The sequence below is a fragment of the Thermobia domestica genome, chromosome 10 (assembly GCF_964235325.1).
Source record: "Thermobia domestica chromosome 10, izTheDome1.hap1.1, whole genome shotgun sequence".
In the NCBI taxonomy this organism is placed as follows: domain Eukaryota; kingdom Metazoa; phylum Arthropoda; class Insecta; order Zygentoma; family Lepismatidae; genus Thermobia; species Thermobia domestica.
The window spans coordinates 181,220,830-181,248,012 of record NC_137463.1 but is presented as its reverse complement, the minus strand read 5'-3'; the positions used below and the strand labels follow the sequence as shown (position 1 = coordinate 181,248,012).

The 27,183-nt window shown below is 35.3% G+C and overlaps 1 protein-coding gene across 1 annotated transcript in view; it reads left to right on the top strand.

Annotated features, from left to right (window-relative positions):
• Window positions 1-2,001: 2,001 nt before the first annotated feature.
• The window catches only part of LOC145662863 (runt-related transcription factor 2-like), a 260,111-nt gene continuing 234,929 nt past the window's right edge, over window positions 2,002-27,183 (top strand). Inside the window, exon 1 of the mRNA XM_081728804.1 lies at window positions 2,002-2,867. Coding sequence (XP_081584930.1) covers window positions 2,426-2,867 — 442 coding nt within the window. The 5' untranslated portion in view covers window positions 2,002-2,425. The remainder of the gene's footprint in view (window positions 2,868-27,183) is intronic.

The following is a 27,183-nucleotide window of genomic DNA, read 5'->3' as shown; positions in this document are numbered from 1 at the left end:
TAGTATCCCTATATATATTTCTTATCCCCTATAGTATTTTTCGAGATACATTTGGATTGTATGCTTTTATCCGGGGCCACTCCAGAGGGGTCCAAAGTTGATGGGAGGAATTTCTGGAGGGAATTTTCCCCACATTCTCCCAATTTTCCCTGTTCAAATGCGTTATGTTCCCCAATACATAGAACTTCTGGAAAGCTTGTTTCATGCTGAAGAGAATGAACTATAAACCATGACTTTCCAATGAACAGTGTTGATGCAATAGCTATTTCACTGCGAGTCTACGATTTTCTTTATACTAACAGGGTTAATGGGTCCCAGGGACTTACTCCGTTGTCCATGGTACCTAATATTTTGTGCATGAACATATCTTTATTATGTCTATTGAATGGACTAGGTTTGATTCGGATGTCCGATTGACAGGTTCGTGTCCTTTCCTTGTGAGTAGAAATTGTCCCTTACACGTAATGAAATGACACATTCTAGCGAACCTTGAGTATACTCAGGTACACGATATAGTTTACCAGTTGGTCACGCAGCCTGAGATCCAAAAAAAAGACCCTAGAGCGCTCATCTCTGGTGCAATGGATCCCTGGTTTGATCCCTGCCCACGCAAATTTATGGCGGACAACATCTTGTTCGTGTGTTTTCCGCGGGTCTGTGATTTTCTCCAACATACTCATTTCACCAACGTTTTCACAATCGTTCACTTTTAGTAACCATTCTCTCCTATAGTCTAAAAGGCATAACTGTGGGACGTAAAACTTAAAATTTCATGTGGTTCGACATAGCGTAGACGCTAATGTTCTCGCCTTTGCTCAAAGTGATCTTGGGCTCGACTCCCGAAGGGAACACTCGATCGACCGATATAAAAGGCATTTTAGACCAGCCATCCTGATTGAGGTTTTTCCTCGGTTTTCTTTATTCATACCAGGCAAATGTCGTGATGGTACCTAAGACAAAGGTTCTCGGCCGCTTCCTCCCTGCCCCATTTTCCCGGGTAGTGTGATCACCCAGGAAAATCATTCCTCATACGTGACGAGCTAGAAAGGCCATAGATTACGAAAAAAAGGTCCCAATCCTAATTCTAGCCCTAGAAATTTAATTTCAAAACAAGAACTCCTAGCACTCTACGCTACTAGCCGTATTTTCCTCTTACAACAATAAAAAAAATAACGTTTATTTTCTACTGAACTCAGTGCCATTACGATCTAAGGAACATGAGACGGCTTTTTAGTTTAGTGATATTTGACACATACTCTCGCACTGTCAATAGTTTTAGGTTTCAAGTTCGGAGTTACGTAATTACTAATTCAAATAGCTCCTTAATTGCCTCAAAATGCTGAGTCAACTACGGAACTGTGCTCCAATCTGGGATCGAACGCAGGACCACACACACCAAAGGCACGCGCGCTAGCCGTTGGACAACACGTAAGCAGAGTGACTACCGTTTGTTTAGATCTACTTCTACAAATAATAAAGACTTTCAAACGACATAGATGACAACTATTACCTCAGTGGAAAATTTTCTCTTTTCCAGGAAAAAATGATCAAGGTTGTGTGGGAGGGAAAAAGCCATTTTTTGCCTGCTCAGTTACAGCTTACTTAGAATATGATCATTAAAAAAGCTTATGATAATGAGTGAAAAAAAAAAACTATCGACGTAAGGTTAAACTTACTTATTATGACCATTGTAACCCTGACCTGAATTCATTATTACACGTTGTCTATATATTACTTCCTTTACTCCTCCTCACCTCTCGTTGTCTTTGGCAACAATCACTCACTCGCTTACGTATGCAGCGAGACAACAATTAGAAGCATCAGCGTGTGGTGTGCAACACTGCCAAACGTACAATCACATTGTAGGAAAAGCCGCGGTGTTTTCAATGTTGACTTCCAAAGAACCTGAGGCCACTTTTCTGGATACATAACACATAGCACATACAATAGGCGCATGCGCTCTCAATAGCACTAGCAGACCAGGCTTTTACCGAAGCAGTATGGCGGCATGAGTCATGTGCTCTCTCGCATTCATTGAGGGAAAACCACAATCCGCATCATTCGCCGAGTGGATTTGGGCTGTGTCGGAACGATTCTGTTGATCACGAGGCGAGGTGCAGAAGGCACACGTAATCCTAGATAACAAAAAGCTTGTTGTCATGTATTTGTAGTACGAGACACAGTGTTTTACTCTTTTAATTAGTGTCTTGTGTTCCTTCCTTAATTAGTGTAAAGTGTTTTATGTTTTTGCAATTGTGTTTCCATTACAAATTTAGTGCGAAAACACTTGTTATTGATAGGAATTGTCAAAGTGTTTTTTTTCCCGTTTGTCTGTGTTGACAATTCTTGTAAACAACAGTGACCACAAAAACACAACAGTAACTGACAGAGCACGTGGCCCAGTAGCGGTACAAATATTTACTAAATGCATTTACCGACGGCGGTCCGAACCAGCGTAGCGGCCGTCACAGGGTCCGAAGCGGGCCTCGTCGGAAAGATGGCCGCTGCAGGGACTGGTGGTGACAATTCCAACAATGGAAATAACAATAATGTCAACAATAGCTCGGAGTGTTGGTGGATAGAACGGATGCTGGCAGAAGTGTTGGCAGAACACCCTGGTGAATTGGTTAAAACTGGCAGTCCGTATTTTTTGTGTTCACATCTTCCGTCACATTGGCGTTCCAATAAGACTTTGCCGGTGGCGTTTAAAGTGGTGGCCCTTGGAGATGTTTTGGACGGAACTTTGGTGACCGTGAGGGCCGGGAACGATGAGAATTATTGTGCGGAATTAAGGAACTGTACGGCTGTCATGAAAAATCAAGTGGCTAAGTTTAATGATCTTCGGTTCGTTGGAAGAAGTGGCAGGGGTAAGTTATTAAGTTATTATAATGACAACTTATTTGTTTGATATAATCATAGCTCAGAATGTCAATGAGATAGCTATTTGTAAAAATATTTACAACCCTTATTTAAGCCTGGTGTACAAACTTTTTTTTTTTCACCTATCCCGAACGACACTTTATCATTCAAACAGGTACGTACCCACAGATTCAAATTAGTATCTGAAAACTACATAAAAATAATTTACAAAATGTATTAATAAAACAGTTTACTATAAATAGAAGACTAGTGCTTTAAACTTAATAGAGCTATGTTAGTTAGCATGAAATAAAGTATTATATATAATTTTATGTACTCCTAAGAAGTCAACGAGAATCCCTACCACTGATTCAAATGATTAGAACTAGTTTTTGTAGGCAGTGAAGGTTAGTAGCTCTCAAAACTAAAGATTAATCAATTTTTGACACCCAGAGTTTATTATTGTTAAAATTTATTTATTTGTTATCTAGTTAAATATATTGTCATATAATCCAATTATCTAATTAAAATAGATTCATTCATAATAAAATTAAATTTAATGTAATGGTATCATCAGCTTTACTCCTCTGTATCAATGTATTATATCTAAGCATCTACCATAAATTACTTAGCGCTAGTAAAATAGCAGAGAATTACTGACAAAAGTAATCGAGCGTAAAATAAGCAAAAAGTTATTATTATAATCAGCGTAATTAGCATTAAAATGACAATCAATAATAGTGTAACATCAACCATATTCTTCATGTTAGACTTAACTGTGGGCTAATTTAACGATAATCAAATAACAGTGATACAACGTTATTTTAGTGAAAAATCTGTGAAGTTACACCACAAAAATTTACAGTAACTAGTACGATGTGATGAGCTTATGATAATTGTAACGATAAGTTTATTACGAAACATTATGTCATTTTTTGATATTGTGTGTCAGTAAGTATTAAACTGTGTAAATTCATTTCCGATTTGATTAAGATTACAGAATTATTCGTTATACAGTAGTTACTGAAGTATTCACCTCATACTCCTTTCTTTGTGGAATTATTTCGAACCCAAAATAAGACTTTTGTAGCTTTTCATAATATACCCTATACTTTTTTCTGTAAATATGTTCAAAACTAATTAGTTTTACTTTTAATCAATGCTAAACGCAGTAATGAAAATGTTTATGAAAATTCAAATACAGAAATTAAGTATTTACTAAACTTTCAACAAAAGTAAATCACTTTGCTTTTATTTCTGATCAATGCCACACATTTATCATAATGTCAAGTAATTTTTAAGTAAAATTACAGAGAAACACTGTTAAATATGTTCACATAAGATCACTATTAAATTACAAAAAAGCGTCACAACAGCATTTGTTGTCAAAACAATAATGATTGGTCTTATAATGAAGATCAATCGTTGTCTATTTTAAAGTCAAACATGTCATGAAGACTGCTCTTCATCGTAACTTAACTCATGATAAAATTTGTTTGTAGTGTGCCAGTGAATCATTGTAAATTATAGAGAGCTTACAGGTACTTACAGATTGGTAATATGCCACTTTTTCAGTGGCGGTGTCATTTTAACCCTTTTAAAACTAAATGCCTTTGGTCTTCTTGTAATTTACAGAATCCTGTCGATTTTAGTACAAATGATGTGATATATACTCGTATAATCAAGTCAGTAACGTGACTGTGCTCAATAAAATTTATTTCTCTCTGTAAATATCAGATAGTTATAGGCCTATTACCACTTTTATATGGATTTAAAGCGTTACAATTTTGCCAGAACTGGTTGTATCGTCCTGTATCCAATTGTCTTCAAATGAAATGAATTGATTTCTTTACGTCCCATGTTTATTCCGTGCAGGCTAAAGGAGAGGATGATGAGAAAGAAATAAAATGGTGGGATGTAGAAACTGGGAAACCCACGCACACGGTATTTGTCTACCACAAAGTTCACTTGGCGCGAGCTGGGATCGAGCCAGCGACCCCAGGCACCAGAGGTGAACACTTTACCACTGAGCCACCGCGGCCGCTAACCAACTGTATTGTGGGCGAAATAGTGTGGTGAGGAGCGGCCTATACTGTTAGGATTGATTTTGCATGATGGTCTGTGAACCCGCCCAACTGCACCGGATTCACTGATCTAGGTTCGGATCAAATATTAATAGTAGATCATGTTTTTTATAGCCGTGGTATTGTATAAAGATGTAAAATACGTTATACGTATAGAACTCAATATGAGGTACGATACTCAAATTTAAGATATCTTAATTTGAATTCCAGTAATGGCAGTCCTAATTCTGGATTTCCTTCTCTTTATTCTTAATTAACATGATGCGCAAACTAATTTTGTTTATCGTAGAATTGCCCACAAGACAAGATGAGACGAGAAATAAAGTTTTCTCGTCTTGTTTTTTTTTTTTTAACTCTCGTCTCGTCTTGCTTCTCGGAGAAATTTTTCTTGTCTCGATTCTCGGAAAGCTTTTCTAGTCTCGTCTCGTTTTTTACTTTTATATACATACTTTATGTCTTGATTTCTTTCTTATTATCATGTAGAAGTTCTCAATATCCTCCGAAGTCACGAAAGGTAAACCATCGGTGGTGTTATAACAATGTTTAAATCCTATTCATTATTGGACTATATTGTATAAATATATTGATAATTTATTATATATTTAAAAGCTGGTAAGTACTCTTCGTTATGGTCATGTAATTACTGCAACAATATATATATATATATATACAGGCCCGGATCCAAGGGGGCTATAGCGTCTATAGCCCCCCCTTGACCTTCAGGTATAGCCTACACTGGATAAAATGGGCTTCAATCCTGCTTTACACTGGATGAAGCTGCAAACTATGGTTTAGCCCCTCCCTTGATCATATCTTGGATCTGCCTATATATATATATATATATATATATATATATATATATATATATATATATATATATATATATTTATATATATATATATATGTATATGAATCATGTAAGATGTAAGAGTAAATCATTGTTGAGATCTAAGACTTGGGTGAACTAGCTTTGCCTACAAGACTTGTGAAAATGTCTCGTCTTGCCTCAAATTTTCCAAAAAAAAAAAAAAATCATTTTGTGCGCAACATTACTTTCTAGTATCTAATTCATACCTAGGGCTATAAAACCAAGTCCGTTGCAAGTGTTCCATATTTCTGAGTTATTCGCTTGTTTCCCGTCACAATTTATAAGTGTGTTTTTGTTTTTAAAAGACAAACACAATTCTCCAAATTTTTATTCCATGTAACAATGTATTGAAAGTTAATGGTGTTCGTAATATTTATCTTTCGAAAATAAAATCAAACAACATAACTTTATGTTTCAGTTTTAGGCAGTTGATTATTCTCTGATTAATTTTAAAACAGATGTCATTATTTTTTGTTATTCTTTATTTATTTATTTATTTATTTATTTATTTATTTATTTATTACCACCAATTCTTTGAAAATTGTTTCGCCAACATTTGTCTCCCTCATTTGCACTGGCGCAAACCCGCGGGGGGAGATGAGAAGGACATGTCCTCTCCAATCTTGGAACTGGGGTCTGTCCCCCCAATAATCCGATTTGAAATGTATTTTTAGGGGAGGGGAAATGTGATGATTTGTGTCCGATTGTCACAAAGGAAAGTGAGATGAAATCGATGTTCCCCTAGAATAAGTCTCAAATCTGCCGACCTCTCAATGTTGAAGACAGCTCAGCTCCCTTGATCCTCCATAACACTGTTTTTCAACTTCATAAATATTTTGAACATCACTTTAAAAAAAAGAAAATGAAAAAGAAAGAAAGAAAGAAAAAGATTATTGGAACGGTCTGACCCGTCCTCCCCAATGTTGAAAACAGATTTGCATCGCTGTCTGTTTTACGATAGTGTTTTACGTAGTCGACTATGTTTTATGATAATTCGTTTCACGTGTTTCTGGAATTTCCTTAGCTAAACAATAGATATAGAACATAAGAATCAAGCAAACACTTTCAAATAACTTGTTTTGTGTTTTTAATTAAATGAGAAGATTTTCCAAAGTTTGTTTATTTTTATTTGCTTACCTTTTAGTAAGAATTTTTATCCTTATATGATATATAGTTGATTTTTAATTAAAATGATAATAATAAAATATGCCAAATACTTCTTGTTATAGTTCGAACCCAAGACCAATCTACTAGTGTTATATTAGAAAATGCTAACGAAATAGTTAACATAGTCTTTATCGAATTAGAGATGAGAGACTGTCTATTTCAACATAAATTTTGTAATTTGGCATTAGACTGTAATATTACAAAGAGATTAAGTCAGTACGTACATTAAGTGGTTGACATTAAGTTAAAGTAATTTCATTTGAAATCTTTTAAATTCGAGAAATCGGGCGGATAAAATATGGTACATATTAGAAAGGGAGATATTTTGAATAATAGAATGTCATATATCGTTATGAAACAATTTTCATGGATTTAAACTACATGGCATAATGTTTGGCACCTTCCGAGTAGTCTTTGAACTCAAAATTTTCCCGAACTAACTTTGTGAATAGCTTGAGCAATCAAAACATTATTTCAATCGTATTCATTCTTTATTACGCTACATCGTGATATAACAACACAATTACAACAGTAAACATTTGTCAAATCACCGTTGTAATTATAGTGAATGATATTACAATTTGATATATTGTACAATAACAAACTTTTTATTAATTTATTTATTTATTTTGCAAAAGCACGAAAATAAATTTTAACAAATTACCAAAATGGTTTGCGTTTTGATTTTGTATACACAGGCGACGCGGAACTAGAATTTTGGCCAAAGAGTAAAAATAAACGTGATTTTCCCCATTGTAAAGTATGATTAAGTAGCATTTGATCTAATGTTAATTTGGAATATATGCCACTTAAGAGTTGAGAAAATGTCATCAAATGTTACGAAATATTGTCATAAATAAAATGATTTACGACATGTAAGATCAATTATGTTCATTATTTAATAGTTTGACATATCTGTTATTTTTATAAAACTTAATATCTGTGACTCTCCCTGGTAATTTATTGGCTAGTGCGAGCATCTTTGGTGCGCGTGGACACGGGTTGGATTCCTAGTGGAACAGATTTTGAAATTTAAGCGCTTTATGGTTATTCGAATTTCCCTTTTAAACTGTAGATCTATGTCTCTGACTGCCTCTCGGTGTTGAAAAGAGACGCTAAATCCGAATCCAACCCTATTGATTTCTATGCTATCAAGTCGAACAAAATAAATAAATAAATAAAACATCTTATGATTCACCTTGTCCTTTCAAATTTCCACTAGATGCGGTATAGGTAATGTGTAAGCCTATTATCAAGCCAAAATTATTATTATTATTATTATTATTATTATTATTATTATTATTATTATTATTATTATTATTATTATTATTATTATTATTATTATTATTATTATTATTATTATTGAATAAAGTAGACTAAATTCCCTGGTTTTGCGGTATAAGAAGGGCCCGGGTCAGCCAGACGACTTTTATTTATTTATTTATTTATTGTAGACAAATGCTTAGCATCTTTACATTCATTGATATTATTTCTGGTCTAGTAGCTTATAGGCATAACCGTAGTTTGCAACTCATTAAATACGTCCACCCAATGGCCTGACGCTATTAAGTTGCCGAGAATTCTGTGATCCTATTAGAATTAAACTCTATATCACGCATACCATATACTCCGATACTTGACAATTCACTTGTGCGTAAACGTATTATTAATATGTGGCTATGAATTTCTTTTTCTAAAAATATCGAATTTTTAGCCAGCAGATTTTTCTGTAGAACTGATTGATTAATTTCTATATTACATCCTCTGTGAGGTGCAAGGTTATGTAAGTCGAGATGGTTTGAAGTAGATGGAGCTGGTGACGTAATCCTGTAATACAACCTTCTTGAAAGGGAGATAGGGTGGTATAAAATGGTCAGTGCTGTGAGGGTTAATTCCGACTTTTCTCCGAAACAAAAGTTAAAATGGTGGTCTCTGCATCTGATAATTCAAGTCCTGGTCGTGGTTCGGAAACCATGTTAATAGTACGTCCCGTTCTTGATAACCTCGGTGTTGGATAAGAACACAAAAACTATGTATAAAGTTTATAGTGGGATGTTCTATGCTATCTGTGGGAATCGAACGCGGGACCACGTGCACTAGCCACTAGACCAGCGAGGAGCGTTTTAGAATTTTGGTTTAATAATTTGGAATGTGGATCTCGTTAAACACTGAGACTATATGAGACATAAACCTACATCTTAACGTGGGATCCGAACCACATTAGCTCCCACCAGGCGACAAGGGTTTCTCGTGTCAAACGCTAACCATATATTCACGATGAAGTTCAGGCTTTATAATTTATAGTTGCAGTTGATGTCCAAAGAATTCCATGCTTTTGTTGTTATCTGGTTGTATAGTCATTATCTTTCATACAGTTTGATAAACTTGTATACATAACACAGACACTCACAGACACACAAACACACAAATAAATGAATAAAAGTTGTATGCACCGGATCCCAGAGTATGGATTCGATGTATATCGTTACGCTGAATCCAAATTTCAAAACCACAAGACGATCGACTGTGTCTTTGTGTGTGTGGCTGGGGGGGAAGGGGCGAAAAACTTTAGTGATTTTGGATAGGGAGGATATATGTAAGACACAAAAGCCAAAAAAAAAAAAAAAAAAAAAAAAAGTTCTGTGCATCGAACCTCAGAGTATGGATTCGATGTGTTTTGTTACACAGAATCCAAATTTCTAAACCCCAAGATGATCGACAGTGTCATTTTTTTTAAATAGACGAAAAACTGTAGTGATTTTGGATAGAAAGAATACACGAAAGACAGCACACACGTTTTCACCATAACAAAATTGACAAGGTCAGTCGTCATGGGGTTTCGAAATTTGGATTCTGTTTAGCAAAATACATTGAATACATACTCTGGGGTCCGGTACACTGACTTTTTTTTTTTTCTTTGCGCGCGGTTTTGTAATGAATCAAATTATTTCTTTTGGTTAAATGAATTAGTCTAAAGTAGCAGTTCTTATGTTTTAGCTACTTATGACTGTTCTAAAAATCAAGAAATGATGGCGGTGAGTGGCCCATGTGCTTACCACATATTAACCAATAAGCTCAAAGCCTTTGTCCAGCCAGAGCTTTAAATTCTGCTAAATATAGTGAAGAGTATCACGCGAAGTTTCAATTTCATTCGGTACGTATCAACCACTAAAGAATGTTCGCTGACATCTAACTGCGCGATGTGTAACTTTCTAGCATTCTACAATTATACACTATTGTTTCGACAGTACAAAATTCACTATCTACAGAGCTCCTTCGTGGCTAAGCGGTTAGCGTACGCGCCTTTGGCGTGGGAGACCCGGGTTGGACTCCCGGCGGGCGCTCATGGTTCGGATTCCACATTAATCAGTAGGCCTACCTCTCATATAGCCTCGCTGCTGAACGGGACGTTAAACTCAAAATCAACTCAACTCAACTCAACTCAGTATCTACAGCTGCTGTTAAAGTGACCGTAAACCGTAACGGTGGTAACGCGTTAACGGATTTACTCCATTAACGAAACTAGCTACCTATTGCAACAAACAGATTTTTCATGTGACGCAACGGACGGGCGGACATACTAGCATTACAATATTATCATACATGGTAAACTTGCGTGCTCCAAATAATTTGAAGTCCAAGACTTCGTTACTCTACAGATTTAGGTAAGTTCACAGATGTAAGTAAGTTCAAAATTCATCGCCGCAGAAATAAAAACTTGGCTTTGGATCGTATTCTATGCATGTCGAATTCGTTGAAGAATGTTGTTACTCACTTCTTTAAGATCCTGCTTTATATTCTTCTTTCATCTTCTTCTGGATGTATCAGGAGTTTCTTCGAACTAACTTCCGATCTAAAATTCTATTCTCCTATGCTGTGTGCCTTCCCTATCTTAACATTTTGATCTATCCATTACTATTGACGAGCAGAGACTATATTGTGAAGTTCCAAATTGAGTAATATTCCCCATTTATTCTTTGGAGACAAAGGGGCTCAGTGGATGAGCACTCACCCTTTGTGACAGGATTCCCGGGGTCTATCTGAGGGTATATAAGTTGCAGTGCACAACATCGTGTTCATGAGTTTTATCGTGGATTTTCCATTTATTTCTAGCATTCTCATTCCACCAATTCTTTATAAAGTCATTCACTTTCATTAAGGACGTTGAGTACCATGTTTGCTCTCTCCCCATTGATTTACACGAGTAAAATGTTCTTGTCTTTTCTTTGAAATGAATTTTAATTATAAGAATGTGATTTTACTAAGCTCTTCTTCAATCTAGTTAACTGTTCCCCGTTTTGTGATAATGAATTTCAGTTGCACATAAATTTAACAGCGGGCACTCCCGGGTTCGATTCCCAGTAGACACTTGGTCGAAATAGTGTGAAAGCTCTTTTCAGGCTAGCCATCCTGAGTGATCTTTTCCTCATTGACACCAGGCAAATGCTGGGATGGTACCTAACCTACAGGTCCAAGGCCGCTTTCTTCCTTTCCCAATCCTTTCTTCGTTCCCTTTCTTTGCATAGTGAGGTCACCGCAGGACGTCATTCTCATTATGTGATGGGCTAACATGGTCATAGATGCCGAAAGCCCAGAAATCAAAATTCTAATCCTAATCCTGGTACTTAAAATAATTTTATACATAACAAAATTTACTTGCAATTTTCATAAAATATGGATGATAGAATAGATTTAAAAAAAGAAACCAATCCAACCAATTTATTAATATCCGCATTCGCTAGAAGAAGAAGAAAAAGGCTTCACCGCATTAACCAGGTAGTCAACAGTTTTAATCAATCTTCCTGTTGTAGCCTATGGAGAAGGATTTTTTATTAGTAATAGTAGTATTACATATTTATTCGTTACTTCGACCCTTTTTACCTCAAATTAGTTTCCTCAAAAATTTTGTTCTCGCAACTCTGCTGTGTGTATTTATCCCTCCGAGTTATCATCCAACTTTCACAGCTGTGCGATACAAACAAAAAATAAAATATACTTTCACATATTTTCACTTTTACATTTCATCGATGTCAATGATGATGACAATATATTTTGGACGAAATAGTGGCACGTATTTTTCCACCGTCAAGTACGTTCAGTTTTCTCCTTAACTTGGCTCTTATTTGTTCATTATCTCTAATTAGTTAATTCTTATTTTTTTTACGAGCTCCTCCGTGGCTAAGCGGTTAGCGTACACGCCTTTGGCGTGGGAGACCCGGGTTCGATTCCCGGCGGGAGCTCATGTGGTTCGGATTCCACGTTAATCAGTAGGTCCACGTCTCATATAGCCTCGCTGCTGAACGGGACGTTAAACTAAAAATCAACTCAACTCTTATTTTTTTACCATTAAACCTAACTTCTAAATTCTTATTTGTTCACCATTACGCCCAACTACTTAAGTTGATTTTGAGTTTAACGTCCCTTTCAGCAGCGAGATTTCTTATTTGGTCACCATTACGCCTAACTACTTAATTCTTATTTGTTCACCTTTACGCCTACTTACTTAATTCTAAATTGTTCACCTTTACGCCTAGCTACTTAATTTTTATTTGTTCACCATTACGCTAACAACTTAATTCTTATTTGCTCACCATTACACCTAACTACTTAATTCTTATTTGTTCACCTTTACGCCTAGCTACTTAATTCTTATTTGTTCACCATTACGCCTAATTACTTAATGCTTATTTATTCACCATTATACCTAACTACTTAATTCTTATTTGCTTACCGGAGCCACGGTGTCTCAATGGTAGATTGTTTACCTCTGGTGCATGTGGTCCTTGGTTCGACCCCAACTCAAGGCAAGTGAGCTTTGTGGTAGAAAGGCATCGTGTGCGTGGGTTTTCTCGGGTTTCTGTTTCCTCCTACTTTCTTCATTCCACCATTTCGTTCATTTCTCATTTTCACTGTCTCCTTTAGCCTAGCCGGGATAACCGTAGGACGTAAAACTTAAAGATTTCATTTCATTTATTTGTTTGTTTACCATTACGCATATTCTTACTTGTTCACCATTACCCCAAATACTTAATTCTTATTTGTTTACCTTTACACCTATCTACTTTGTCCTTAATTGTCCACCTTTACGCTTAGCTAATTAATTCTTATTTTTCCCCTGTACTACTAACTACTTAATTCTTAATTGTTCACCTTTACGCCTAGCTACTTAATTCTTATGTATTCACCATCATGCCTAACTACATAAATTTCTTAATCTATCCTCTTCATTGTTAGCATTTGTTCCACCCGAGCCTTCGGTTTGCTGTACGCTACATGCTAAAATCGTGCTTTATTACAAGATCCAGCTGTAGTAACATTTAACTATTTAATTTAATTTTATTTTTGAGCCCGCCAACCACTTCAAAATTCATACTATAATAATATTGTCCTCGTCTCCTTCTCGTCTAAAGAGTCGAGATGAGCAGTGCTATGCACTTTTTAATTCGAGTAAGACTACAAATTTCTCGAGTTTCGTGTGTAACACTAATTCACCCAAATCTTAGAATTCAACACCGTTCTAGTATTACATGATTCATAGTGTATAAACTATAAAGTGATATAGTTATTGTATGAACATAAAGAAGAGCTTTTATCACCGTTTAAAAGTGCGGAAGCCATTACACAACATATCCCAATAATACATTTCATTTAAATGTTATTTGTGTTCGTGAACTCCTCGTGACGCGGAAAGCTTATGATGAAATCTAGAGGAAATTAACTCAAAAAAGTACATAAATTTACAAAACAAGACAACCTTTTCAAGAATCAACAGGAGACGAGAAAATGTTTTTCGAGAATGAAGACAAGTGAGAAAAATTGTTCGAGAATTGGGACTTCTACAAAATAACGAGACGAGGCGATGACGTTTCATCTCATGTGACACTATTTCCTAATCAAATTACAACTAATCACGGCAAACAAGCTGTCATTATGTCGTTTTAAAACTACAGTCCGGAAAACTACGAGAAGTACGGTTCATAGAATTTCATCACTATTCTTCCTTGTTTCCTTCATCCGGCTTTGTTACCTCTTATTTCAACTACTTTTACTCATAGTTTATTTGGCCATATTCTATTCGATTCTCCCCTAGGTTACCTACCCAAATCCACACACACACCAAAAGCATAGAAGCTAACCATTTGGTATACGAAAAACTTGATTTGTTAATATTAAGGTTAGGATTTTTACATGATTTTTTTTTCGAAGAGAAACGCGTACTCCGAAAGTACCCGAAAAGACGTGTCAGAAGTAGTGTTGCAGACGAGAAATAATGTTTTTTCGTCTCGATTCTCGAAGATTCGAGTCAAAAAAAAAAATCATTTCGCCTTGTAATCTTATGTACAAAAATGTATCCCCTGATTTAATCTAGAAATTATGAGAAGCCTTCTGCGTCACGAAAAGTCCATGAATGGCGTGATTATAACAACATTTTAATCATATTTATTATTGGAGTATGTTGTGTAATGACTTGCATATCTTTAAAGGTTGATAAATGCTCTTCATTGTTTTTTGTAGAATCATTTTTATCAATTTACAGTTTTTATTCTGTGATCATGTAACACTAAAACGATGTTTGGGATCTAAGAGTTGAGTGAACCAGTGTTACCAACAACACTCGAGAAATTTATCGTCTTGTTTCGAAAAAGGAGGCGAAAAATTGCCATGTTTCACGTCTCGTGTCGCAATTGAAAAGTACGTCTCGTGTCGACTCTCGTTTTGTTTTTAAGATGAGAGAAATATTAATCAAAACTTGCTTATAGTTGGCAATAAAGATAATTTTCTATTACTTCTTCTCTTTTGTGTGTGTGTGTATGTATGTATCTTTATTGGGCCCTTTATTTCCTTAATATCCCCTAAATCTGTTTCTTCTTCTTTCAACGCTTTATATATATATATATATATATATATATATATATATATATATATATATATATATATATATATATATATATATATATATATATATATATATATATCGAATTTCCCACTGTGCGAAAATTTTGAAATATTCAAGTTTACACTTCCTCTAAAATCAAAAGACGCAGGTGAAATTTTCAAGGCGCACACTAACTTCTTCAGGCAGAGAAGATTCATAATATACTGATAGAGCTTATTTGTGTATGCGTTTACAAATGCATAACTGTCATTAAAAGCATGTGATAGCAACTCTAGAAAAAGGAATAGTTCCAGTAAGCAAGCACGTCCACGGTAAGTCTATGTTTGCCCTTAATTTCCCTTGATAGACTTTTAAAGTGACTTTGCCAAGTGCAAATTTTAAGTCATGCTTAATAGGTGTGTCGATTTAAAGAAATTTTAGTCTTGTATTACATACTATTGGCAAATCTGAAGCAAGGATGCAATCGAGAAACTATTACCAAGTTTGTTATAAGCCTTGGTTAGGTCTGAAGTTGTGTGAATGCAAGTATGTGCAAGCTTACAAAACTTAGCCTTGAAGGTTTGAGTAAGGCTATTAAAAGTCCGAAATGCTATTACGGATAGGCTATTTACTTCTGTGAGACAACAATTAAACTGTTCTGCTAAAGAAAAGCTTGAGATTATTCTTGAGAAGAATCCAAATGTTCACGAAGTTGTAACATCTGCTGAGTTCTCATTTCGAGTGAATATCAAGTTTGCCCCACTAGTTTCCGTGAATGTGGAAAGAAGCTTTCGCATCCAAAAAAGACTTTTTATCCCAAAATAGAAACAATCTTATATTTAACAACTTAGAGATGCTTGATCTAGTAGATCTCTCGTGATGCAGAAGGATTTTGATAACTTCTAAATGAAATTATTTTTCGTTTTGTCTCGTCTCATAAGCACACTACTCTCTTGCCAGCAATTTTTACGTATCAGGAGATTTAGCAGTTGTTTAATGGGACTATTTTATTTTAATTGATTTTATTTTCTTCCTGTTTCCCACAGACAGTTACGCGAGATGTTCCGTAGGAAAGCTCTTGCTATTGTGTATTTTGCTATATTTTAGATGGTCTCCATGGTAATTTTATTTTAACTTTGCTTGACAGAGAGAGAGAATTCATAAACAGTATATATATATATATATATATATATATATATATATATATATATATATATATATATATATATAGTGAAAAGTACTACATAGTAAATAAAGAAAACCACAGAAAAAAGCAAGAGAATGAAATGAAAACCATACGTTCAAGACAAACGCAACAGTTGGATGTATATACAAGATGCTATTGATAAAACTGTAGAGTGCAATTCAGAATTATTCAAAGGCAAATAGTTGTGTAAAATGATTTTGTTGTTGTTGTTGTTTAAAATGCAATTACAGTAAAACCTGTGTTTAGCGGAATCAAATGGGACTCGCAAAAATTTCCGTTAACTGTACACACGTTAACTTAATTTTTCCAATAATCAAGGAGGGTTTTCTGTACACATTGCTCCTTGTCTGCTCAACTTTCCGCAGATACTTTAGCCTTAGAAACCAGACTAAGCATATCAGTGTCATTTCGACAAACGTTTCAGTTCCTTTAAACTTTTGACAGAATCTTGATACATCTTTAGCCTACACACTCTCTTTCCAGTTCAATGCTTTATTTCTCTTCTTCCCCCATTTCCTCTTCTCCTTTCACACTTTCCAGATAATTCTCAATTAAAGCATGTATATCCGTCATATCTGCTTCCTTTCATATAACCTTTCATGTCTATTTTTTTTTCTAAATGCTGCACTACGAAACTTGAAATTTTCCGTTACGAGACTGACTTTGATTTTTGTTGTCCGTGTAATATAGTTTCCCTTTAATGATGGGGATTTAACATGATTTTCGTCATTAAATTCATGGAACCATCAAATATTTCCGTTTAACACAAGTTTCCGTTTAATAAAGAGTCCGATGAACATAAGTTTTAATGTAATTGATGATTTTTTTAAACTTTTCACTTCTGTATCATATGTATTTGTATACAAGTTCGTGTGTCATAGATAGAAGACAAACAATATAATGCAATCCGCTACCTGACATTTTTTTTTTTTTTAGCAACATAAAGTTTTTTTCTCGACAGATTTCGAAAACTATGAATTGAGAATTCACAATTAAATATAACATTTTCTTCAACTCGCTGTGGTGTAATTAACAAAAGTATTCTAAATTTTGATTTCAAAGTGTTTACTCCGAAAAACATAAATATAATCAAAATTGCATAATTTTACATTCAACTCGACTCTAAACTTAGTAAGTCACCAAGCACTTTTTATGTAATAATTTTATTCTTTTATTTTCAAGAAATTTGAGTAGGTAATAATAAGTGGTTACATCATTGTAATTTGTATAGGGTCAAAGAGGCAATAGGAAAAAAAAAAAACTCTTGAGTTTACGGATAGCGTCCACCAATAACGTATCTTCAAGGTGAAAAAGGGCTATATTGAAACAATGACCATGGCATTGATTGAAAGATGAAAATCAATTTAAAGAAATGTACTGCTGTTTCTTTTTTTTTTTTTTCGTCAGCAGTATCAGTTATAACAGGTCGTACATTATAATCAAAACTACTTCAGTCTATATACAAAGTGTTTTTTGACTGTAAGTTCATGTTAAGAACTTGTGTATAGATTCCCCAATAGGATCTATAACTGTCGAATATGAACATTTCATGTTAATGACCAAAGACTTTATATTTTCGTAACCGATCTTACGGTCTTACGGACGGTCTTACGAAACTTACTGCAGGATTGATTTTTTTTTTTCCTTTTCGGAACATTTCACTTACGCTTCATCTGTATAGCGTTCGTTTTCAAACGAAAAAATCTCACTGATTGATTTGAAGGAAATAAAGACCGTTCGTCTTCTTTCGGCACAGAGCTCCCTCGTGGGTAAGCGGTCATCGTACGCGAATTTGGAATGGGAGACCCGGGTTCGATTCCCGGTGGGAGCTCACGTGGTTCGTTTTTAACGTTAAGCTGTGAATTCCACTTCTCATATAGCCTAGCTGCTGAAATGGACGCAAAGCAATAAAATCAAATCAATACTTTCGGTACAGACCTATAGGAGGCCCAAGACCGAGGCTCCACACTTCAGAGATTTTCGCACGTATTTTAGGTTATGTAATCAGCACGCTCTACAGCCTTTACTCCTACCTTCCCTCCTCCCCCCTCAGGTTATCCTAGATGCTTATTTTATAGAGGCTGAGAAAAACCCTTAGTAATGTTGCTAATAAGGTTTCTAGTCCCGTCTCGTAAGTTCTCTAGAAGTCTCGTCTCGCCTGTGCTCGAAAAATTCTTTCCCGTCTCGTCTCAAAAATTGTATCGTCTTGTTATGTAATTACAAAATTTATGCCCCGATTTTTCTCTTAATTTCATCTAAAAAATATCAGAATCCTTCCGCGCCACGAGAGACCAACAAAAAAGGATATAACATAACATTTAAACCATATTTATTATTAGAGTATATTGTGTAATGACTTATGTATGTTGATAAATGTTCTTCACTGTGTTCGTACAATCACCTGGTTAATTTACAGTTTTTATAATTACTAGGAATCATGTGACACTAAAACAATGTTTGAGATCTAAGGCTTGGGTGAAGTAGTATTGTCTATAAGACTCGTGAAATGTTTCATCCTTTCTCGAAAACGAGATGAGAAATGTCATGTTTGTCACTTCTCGTCTCAATTCTAATCATGTTTTCGAGACGAGACGAGACATTTATCGTCTCATGGACGTGAACAATACTAATTTGGATCCACAGCGAAAGAAGAAAAAAAATTTTTTTTCTTCTCATTGTGCCTCGAATAGGATTCGTACACATCCGGTATTTCAGGGAATTGACCCTTATTACGAGGTTGTGTCCCGGTTTCCCTACAAAATTCGGCAGGACGCAGAATTAACCCGTAATTTGCTAATTTGTGTTTAACGTTCTCATTCTTAAATTTAAAACATGTAGTTACTAAGAAATCGATAAAAATGTCATACAACTTAATAATACAAGTATGTTGCGAAACTAGTACCACTAGCGGACATAGTAATACCTAAGCACGATTTACTTGATATGACAGTGATTTATGAATCGAAATTAGCTTTGTTATTTCATGTGACTCCAAAATGTCGAAAAGAATGTGTTTTCACAGCATATCTAAGGTCTAAAACACCCCTTTATTATACCATGTAGTTGTGGTGAAAGAATGTATTGTTCAAGCCGAAAGTGACCCCTTTTTTCTTTCTTCAAAATTGTGCCGAAGCTTCATAAATTTTAGTGTTAGTGTTTCATAGGTCAATGATGACTGGGTTCTCAGCAAAATCGAACCAAAGACTATGCTCGAAAATCAGGATCGTCGTAGTCATTTGACTACCCGAGTCTCCAAGAAGAATAACTTGTTCGTATGAGAATATAGTCAAAATGAATTGTTTATTTCTTGAATACTGAATGAATTGGGTCTTCTAAATTTTCATTTTCTTTGTTCATTAGGGCCTATGCCGGGGACTTACGACGAGGATCTTCAATCGTTTTATTTATTTTTTTAAGGAAAGATAGTATGGTAAAAAAAAAAAAAAAAAAAAAAAAAACAGGCAGTGGTCGCTTTATATTGGCAACTGCACGTAATTCATGTCCTGCTCGAACATTTATACAGTTGTTATCCAAATATATATTCGTTTTCAATATACGAATAATTATACGTTATCCGCATAGTTATTCGTACATTCGAATAAGGAATATTCGAGAAATCCATTATTTGAATACTCGAGTACTAGGGATAAGCACGAGACGAGTCGAGACAGGATTTTCCTGACAAAATTCGAGTCGAGACACGGCTCTTCTAATAGAGAAATATACGTTTTTCGAGTCGAGACATTACTTTTACAGCACATTTTCGAGACGAGATAGCCACAAATCTGGTCTCGTGCGCATCCCTATCGAGTACTGAACTATTCGGGAAATTGCTCGAAAAATCATTAGTTATCAAAATAATTGTTCGAATAATTATTCCTTATTCCACTATTTATTCAAGAAATTATTCGTTATCCACACAATTATTCGAATATTCTAAAACAAATATTCGAAGAATCCATTATTCGAATATTGGAGAAACGAATTATTCGGAAAATTGCACCAAAAATAATTAGTTATCAAAATAATTATCTGTTATTCCACTAATCGTTCGAAAAATTATTCGTTAATCACATAATTATTCGAATAGTTATTTGAATATCGAATATTCGAAGAATCCATTATTCAAATTTTTGACTAATAAATAATTCAAATTTTAACAGCCCTAATTCGAAGCCCACGAAACTAGTAACGAGTGCAATTTGTATGAATAGTAAATAGAGATAGACAAAATAGAGGGTAAACGCTTATCATTCTACCATCTTTCAGACATTTTAATTCAAAATTCCCACCATCCAATCAAAAATATAACGATCTCATTTCCTTGATAAGAAACTGTGTCACCTGACACCAATGCTAGGGGAGGGCCGACCCTAGGCAATTTGCCGCCCCCTTTCTCCAGAAAGAACAAATCATAAAAGCCATGATTTTAAGTATGTTATCCCATCATGAAAAGGAATGAGAAGGAAGAGCACCCGTACTCAGAAATGCTTAAACACTACAAATACAATTTCGTTGTGTCTGTTTTTCTCTTTAAATAATAATCTACTCTGTTAGTGAAAGATAAAGCAAATGATAAGCAACCTTAGGATAAGTTTCCACCGTCAATGATAAGGAACTTATTTGTAACAAAGACAAGACTAGTTTTGATATCAAAACTATGATAACTAACTAAATGAAACAGGTGTTCGATACTGTTCGAGAACTGAGTTCTTGTATTTGACAACAATCAAGCAGTTCATGCTGGAAGTTGTTTGACCACTTGCTTTAGCAGTGTCCATGTGACTTTTAACTAATGCGACCTAAACATGATTTGTAAATGTAGTATTCAAATAGAAGGCCAGCTTAGTAAATTAACTATCATCATCATAAAAATCTATTTCCAACAAGTAATATTTATTTTAAATAATATAGTTATGACAGATTTTTGGCGCCCGTCGAAACTGGCGCCTCGTGCAAATGACATGTTACACGTATGTTAGAGCCGGCCGTAACTAAGATCTGTTATCCTTGAAACAAATATTGTGGTTCTGTCTTTCTCGATAGTTCTATAATAATAATAATAATAATAATAATAATAATAATAATAATAATAATAATAATAATAATAATAATAATAATAATAATAATAATAATAAATAGTTATAAATTATTTAGCTTCCTGTACAAAAACAGTCTACGAATTGGAGACAAGAGGAAAGAACATTTCAGGAAAGAGTTTGCACGTAGGAAGTGTTATGCATACGTGATTTTAAGTGAAACTCCTTTCAGGTTGATTTCCTCGCTGATAGAAGTCACAGACTGTCAGCGAAGTATAGCTGCCATGAAACGTGCATTAGCTATTCTTTCTTTTCAAATTTTCTTTCTTATATGTTTATATACGTACTCTACCAAAAGCATCCTTAACTGTTTAGTAGACAAAATGACGAGTTTTGGAAATTTAATGAAATCAAATCTTTAGTCTGATCTCCCACAATTACTCTCTCTGTAAACTTAATGAGACATGGTAAATTCTAGTGAATGATCATGAGAAAACTGATGGGAAAACTGTGGAGACTCTATTAATTCAATGTTGTCGTTTAGAATACACATAACTTAGGCTCGAACTAAGGACCTTCCGTCCTTGAGGCGCAGACTTCATAATAACCCAGCAGGCATACGCAGAAATTTATTTCTGAAGGGGAGGTGTAAATTCATAACGATCTAAATTCTATGCTTTTCGAGCGATCTAAATTCATAACAAGGATAAATTATATTAAAATTTGTAAAAATCATCCCTAAAATTAGACTAAATTTACAGAAAAGTCGAGATTTTGGGAATGTTCAGACCCCCAGAACCCAACCCTACGTACGTCCCTGTCCTTCAGGGTAGGTATTGTGTAAAGTGTTCGACATTTCATTGAAAAACTAGGTCCCTATTTCTCAAACTTTCCATTCGCGCGTACTACATATTTAATCGTGTTCTTTAACTCGATCAAGAGAAACTAACTTGCATAGTAGAACTTCATAATGATCACACAATCTCGACCTGGTAACTACAGCACAGTGGAATTAAAGGAAATAAGATCCACTTAGGTTAAGGAAAGGCAGAAAAAAAAAAACGAAATATTTTATATCCTTATGCTTATAGGATATAGGTCGGTAACGAGTTCAGTGTTCATACATTCGAATTCTTCCGAGTTTTTTCGACTGTCTAGTAGTGTGTAATTGTAAATTAAATCGCAAGAAATAGAATGAAATTTAAGTATTGAAGGATTGGAACACATTGCAAGTGTAAATTAGATTCTCTTTTGTTAAGAGCAGCCTTGCAATTCTCTCAGTTCACATTGTGCTCGTGCTACCGGGTTCGATTTTGGGTGCAGGAACTTGCTTCAAATACAAATCTGAGCAGTAGTGTTGTCCACGGGACGTCGTGATTATCTTCCTTTAGAAGTTATCAGAATCTATCCGTGTTACCCACGAGACATCCACGAAGAGTGTGATATAATAACATTTACACCATAGATCTATTTATCATTAAAATGCATTTTGTAATAACTTGCGCATGCTGTTTAAATGCTCTTTCTTGTGTTCGTAAAATCATTGTATCAATTAATCTTTATAGCCTACCATGTATCATGTAACACCAAAACAGTGTATGAGATATATGACTTGAGTGCAGGCCCGTATCCAGGGGGGTCTAGGGGGGCCGGCCCGCCTAAATTTTTACTGGCCCCCTCTGAAAATTTTCACGGTAGGTTTGTAAATGAACTATAAAATGGGATGAGCTAATATTTTTGGATCGCCCCCCCCTAACTTCCACCGGGCCCCCCTACATATTCGGGCTGGCTACGGGTCTGCTTGTGTGAACTAGTGTTGTCCATGAAACGCGAGAAATTTCTACTTCTGTCTCTATTCTCGTCTCATCTCGAATTTGAAAATGTAATTTTCGTCTCATTTTCGAGATGAGAGATTTCTCGTCTACGTGGGTAACATTACCGAGCAGTGGTTCGAATTCCACTTTAAACAATGCAACTCATCACACATAGCCTCGGTGTTGAAAAGCGACTTTATAAACTCTAATCAAATAACAGTAAATGCTATTGAAACAAAGGAATGGTGACTAGTTTTAGTTTATCAATATTTCAGTGGCTCTTTATTCGTACTTCCACATTAGGACTGAATAGGGCTTTGTTAATCTAGTCCCAGATATATGGAATAGCACTTTTCCTCAATCAAATGTGAAAGTGAATTAGATTAAACTAGCATGAGCAGTGCTTGTTTTTCAACGAAATTATCAGCACATTTGAAACGCGATATCGGATATGTGGGATTGGAGGTTATCGGAGATGAAGATTTCCTGACCAGATTCTGCTCATATACATTATTTCTCTCAGTCAATTCTGACCGAGCTCGATTGCCGTAGGGATTTCATTCTTTTATACAGTGCATAAAGCGAGTACTGTTGAGGCCTAACAGTAAATAGTGAATGTTCGCTCCGCTGAATGCTAGGTTACCTTGCGCTCTCAGGCATTGATGTTCGGCAAGCAAAGTAAAATCATGCTATTTGCAGATTTTAATATTCATTATATCTAGTTGTTTTTTTTTTTTTTTTAGAAGCCTAGCGTTCCTTTTCAGCATTGAGGCTGTATGAGGCATTAACCTACAGCTTAAGATACGATCCTTACCATCGCCATGTATTGAATACTATCCCACCAGGAATCGAACTCACATGTATCAAAGGCACGCGTATTAAGTACAGCAGGAGAGAGAGCTCACTTCTATCTGATGATGAAAACTGAATTCTAATTCATGTGGGACCTCGAGTTACGAAAGGGAACAGTGGTAGAGTGCTTACCTATGGTGCGTGCGGTCCATGTTTCGATCTCCGGCCAAGTAAGTTTGTGGTGGACAACATCGCGTCATGGGTTTCCTCCCACTTTCTCATTCCACCAATTTTTCTATAAGCGTTCACTGCTTTAATCATCTCCTCTCCTAGCCTAACAGGCATAAACGTGGGACGTTAAATTCAAATATTTCGTAACGGGGGGCGCGGTGGCTCAGTGGTAGAGCGTTCACCTCCGGTGCTTGGGGTCCCGGGTTCGATCCCAGCTCGCGCCGTGTAGACTTTGTGGTGGACAAACACCGTGCTCGTGGGTTTTCTCGGGGTTCTCCCGTTTCCTTCCACTTTCTTCATTCCACCATTTCATTCAACTCTCATCATCACCGTCTACTTTAGCCTAACCGGCACACCCGTGGGACGTGAAACTTAAAGATTTCATTTTTTTCAAATTATATATATATATATATATATATATATATATATATAATTTTTTTAGTTACGAACCCCTCGTTTGGGAACAATTTGGATTACGAACATATTTTGTGGAGATTTTTTTCGTTGGCTGAAGAGCAGTATTTTGGGATACGAACGTGCATACACGCCTGTACCGACAATTCCACGTAACAGAAGTACTTTCGCGTGTATGACGAAAGTATTATCTGATATAATCTGATATATATATATATATATATATATATATATATATATATATATATATATATATATATATATATATATATGATTTCAAACATGAAAATAATATGTGTGCAATTGCATGACACCTAAGAATCTTACAAGCAAGAACGAGTAGTAAGCCTAAGTATCTGAAATCAATAAGAAATAATACATAAGATTTGAAATAATAGCCTATATGTACCTAGGTAAAGTAAAAGTGTATATGGGGTTTCATTTTTATTTGAAAACGCTTTCCGAATCCTACACTTATACTTATTACTAACTATGTACATAGTTGGAGGAACTGTGCGGTTTATCGCCGCAGAAAGAATAAGACACCATTGGACCATACCCAGGATATATATGTGTCGCAGAAAAGCAGTCATGCGACAGCTGATATTCGTGAATTTGTAACAAAAAAAGTTTGTAATTCTTATAATCAGCCATAAGGTATTGCACCGCGAACATAAATGAACTTTCCGCAAAACTGTGCTACATTTTACAATTTTATTTCGATAAAGGAAAATATTGTGCAGGATTGTGAACGTTATCAAAAGCAATAGCTAAAAATTGGTCCAGTCGCTTTAGCTGTGATGTCAAGATGTTGCTTGCAGTTGGCGATCCATCATTTCAGAAAAGGATGATATTCTTGCAAAAGTCGAACAAAACCAACGCATAAGGAGTCATAACATTGCCAATGACCTAACATCCATCACCAAAGAAGCGCGACGTTTAGGTACCGCATGATCTGACTCAAAAACATTTACTCGATCGGATTTCCATCTGCGAATCTCTACTGAAACAAAACGAATTCGAGCATTCTGAAGCAGTCGAACACGGGTGGATAACCTACGACAACAGTTTGCGAAGAAGGCTGTGGTCGAAGCGAGAAGAAGCTCCACAGTTCGTGGCAAAGCACATAGCAACATCCAGGAACGTTATGCCATACGTTTGGTGCGACTGGAAAAGCGCCATTTATCACGAGTTGCCAGAACGATAGACTCGGACCTGTACTGTCAACAATTAGAAATTCAAAAGAAACATCAGGAATTGGCCAACAGAAAGGGTGACGTATACTACGCTGACGACGCCAGACACGCGTCTTACACGACCTGTCAGAATTTTCGAGAACTTGACGGGGAGGTTTTAATGCATCTACCGTATAGCCCGGATCTGGCACCGTCTATCATTTGTTTCTGTCTCTGCATAGCTCCCGGAATGGTGTAAGTTTCTTTGAAAAGAGGCCTGTGAAAAATCACATGTCACTCAGTTTTCTGACTAGATACTACAGAAGTTCTGTAGCGACGGGATTATGGCGTCATAAAATAGCAGAAAGTTATCGAACAAAATATTGCATATGTTGTTTTATAATGCTACTTTCAAATCACAATAAATGTTTTCTCAAATTTTATCTACAAACGTTCAATTTTTTTTTTTTTTTTTTTTTTATTTAGACAACCTGATATTTCCATAATCCTTAAAATTAGTACTTCGAGTCTGAGTGTCCCGTGACAGGTATGATCCTGTGGGAAGTTTAGAGGAAGTCCTGTAAACATGTATATATATGGGCTGGATCTGCTTTCAAGATCTAACATAATAATGTAGGTACAAGAAATGTTTCAGAAATATCGTTTTCCTTGATGAAATTCACAAAAATTTCTAGTGTTCAATTTGTGTCACTTGATACGTGAGAAGATTTTAAAGAGGAACAATTATTTTCCTTTTTCAGTCCATTAAAGTAGAATTGTTTTTAGGCAGAACAAAATGATAGGCTGAAAATACACATGAAGTAATTCGCAACTGGCAAGTAGATCAGAGTTGAACGCAACTGATAAACACCACTTTGCGGTCGTGGTAGAGAATACCATCGATAAGAAATCTTATGCTATCCTTATGTTCAATGTATCATTTGATACGGGACAAAATTTTGAACAGAAATAGTAAAGTAGGTTTCCTTTTCTAGTCTATTAAATTATTTTTACTGCAGCAGCAGAGAGATTTCTACGTAAAATAAACATAAAAGGTTGTAAACTTGACATAATCGTGAATGGATCTGACATAAAATGATTGACAGCTGAGAAATAGATGATAGTCTAGTGCAACTGACAAACACCATTTTGACTCATTGAAAGAGAAATAATTGATAAAGAACATACTGTATATGGTGATAAGGAGGAGTAGGTAGAAGAACTAACTGATCGATAACTTGAAAAATAGAAGAAAATATTGGGAGTTAAAAGACGAAGCTGAAAACCGACAAACATGGAAGAAACATTTCCAGACCATCTAAAATAGTAATTAAAAAAAAAAAACTCATTAGTCCCAGGACCTGCCAAAAGGTAGAATCTTTAGTAAAAATAATAATAATAATAATAATAATAATAATAATAATAATAATAATAATAATAATAATAATAATAATAATAATAATAATAATAATAATAATAATGGTGATGATGCAACGTTTATTTGTTATTTGATTGTTTTGAAGTTTCTTTTTCACATTGATGAAGCCCTAATTTACTCGCGAGATCCAAATCAGGAAGCTCGCACCAAACATTGAATCTTGGCCTCCTGTAACACACAACAACCCATGAGGAAAATAAAGTCGATATGTGTATGAAT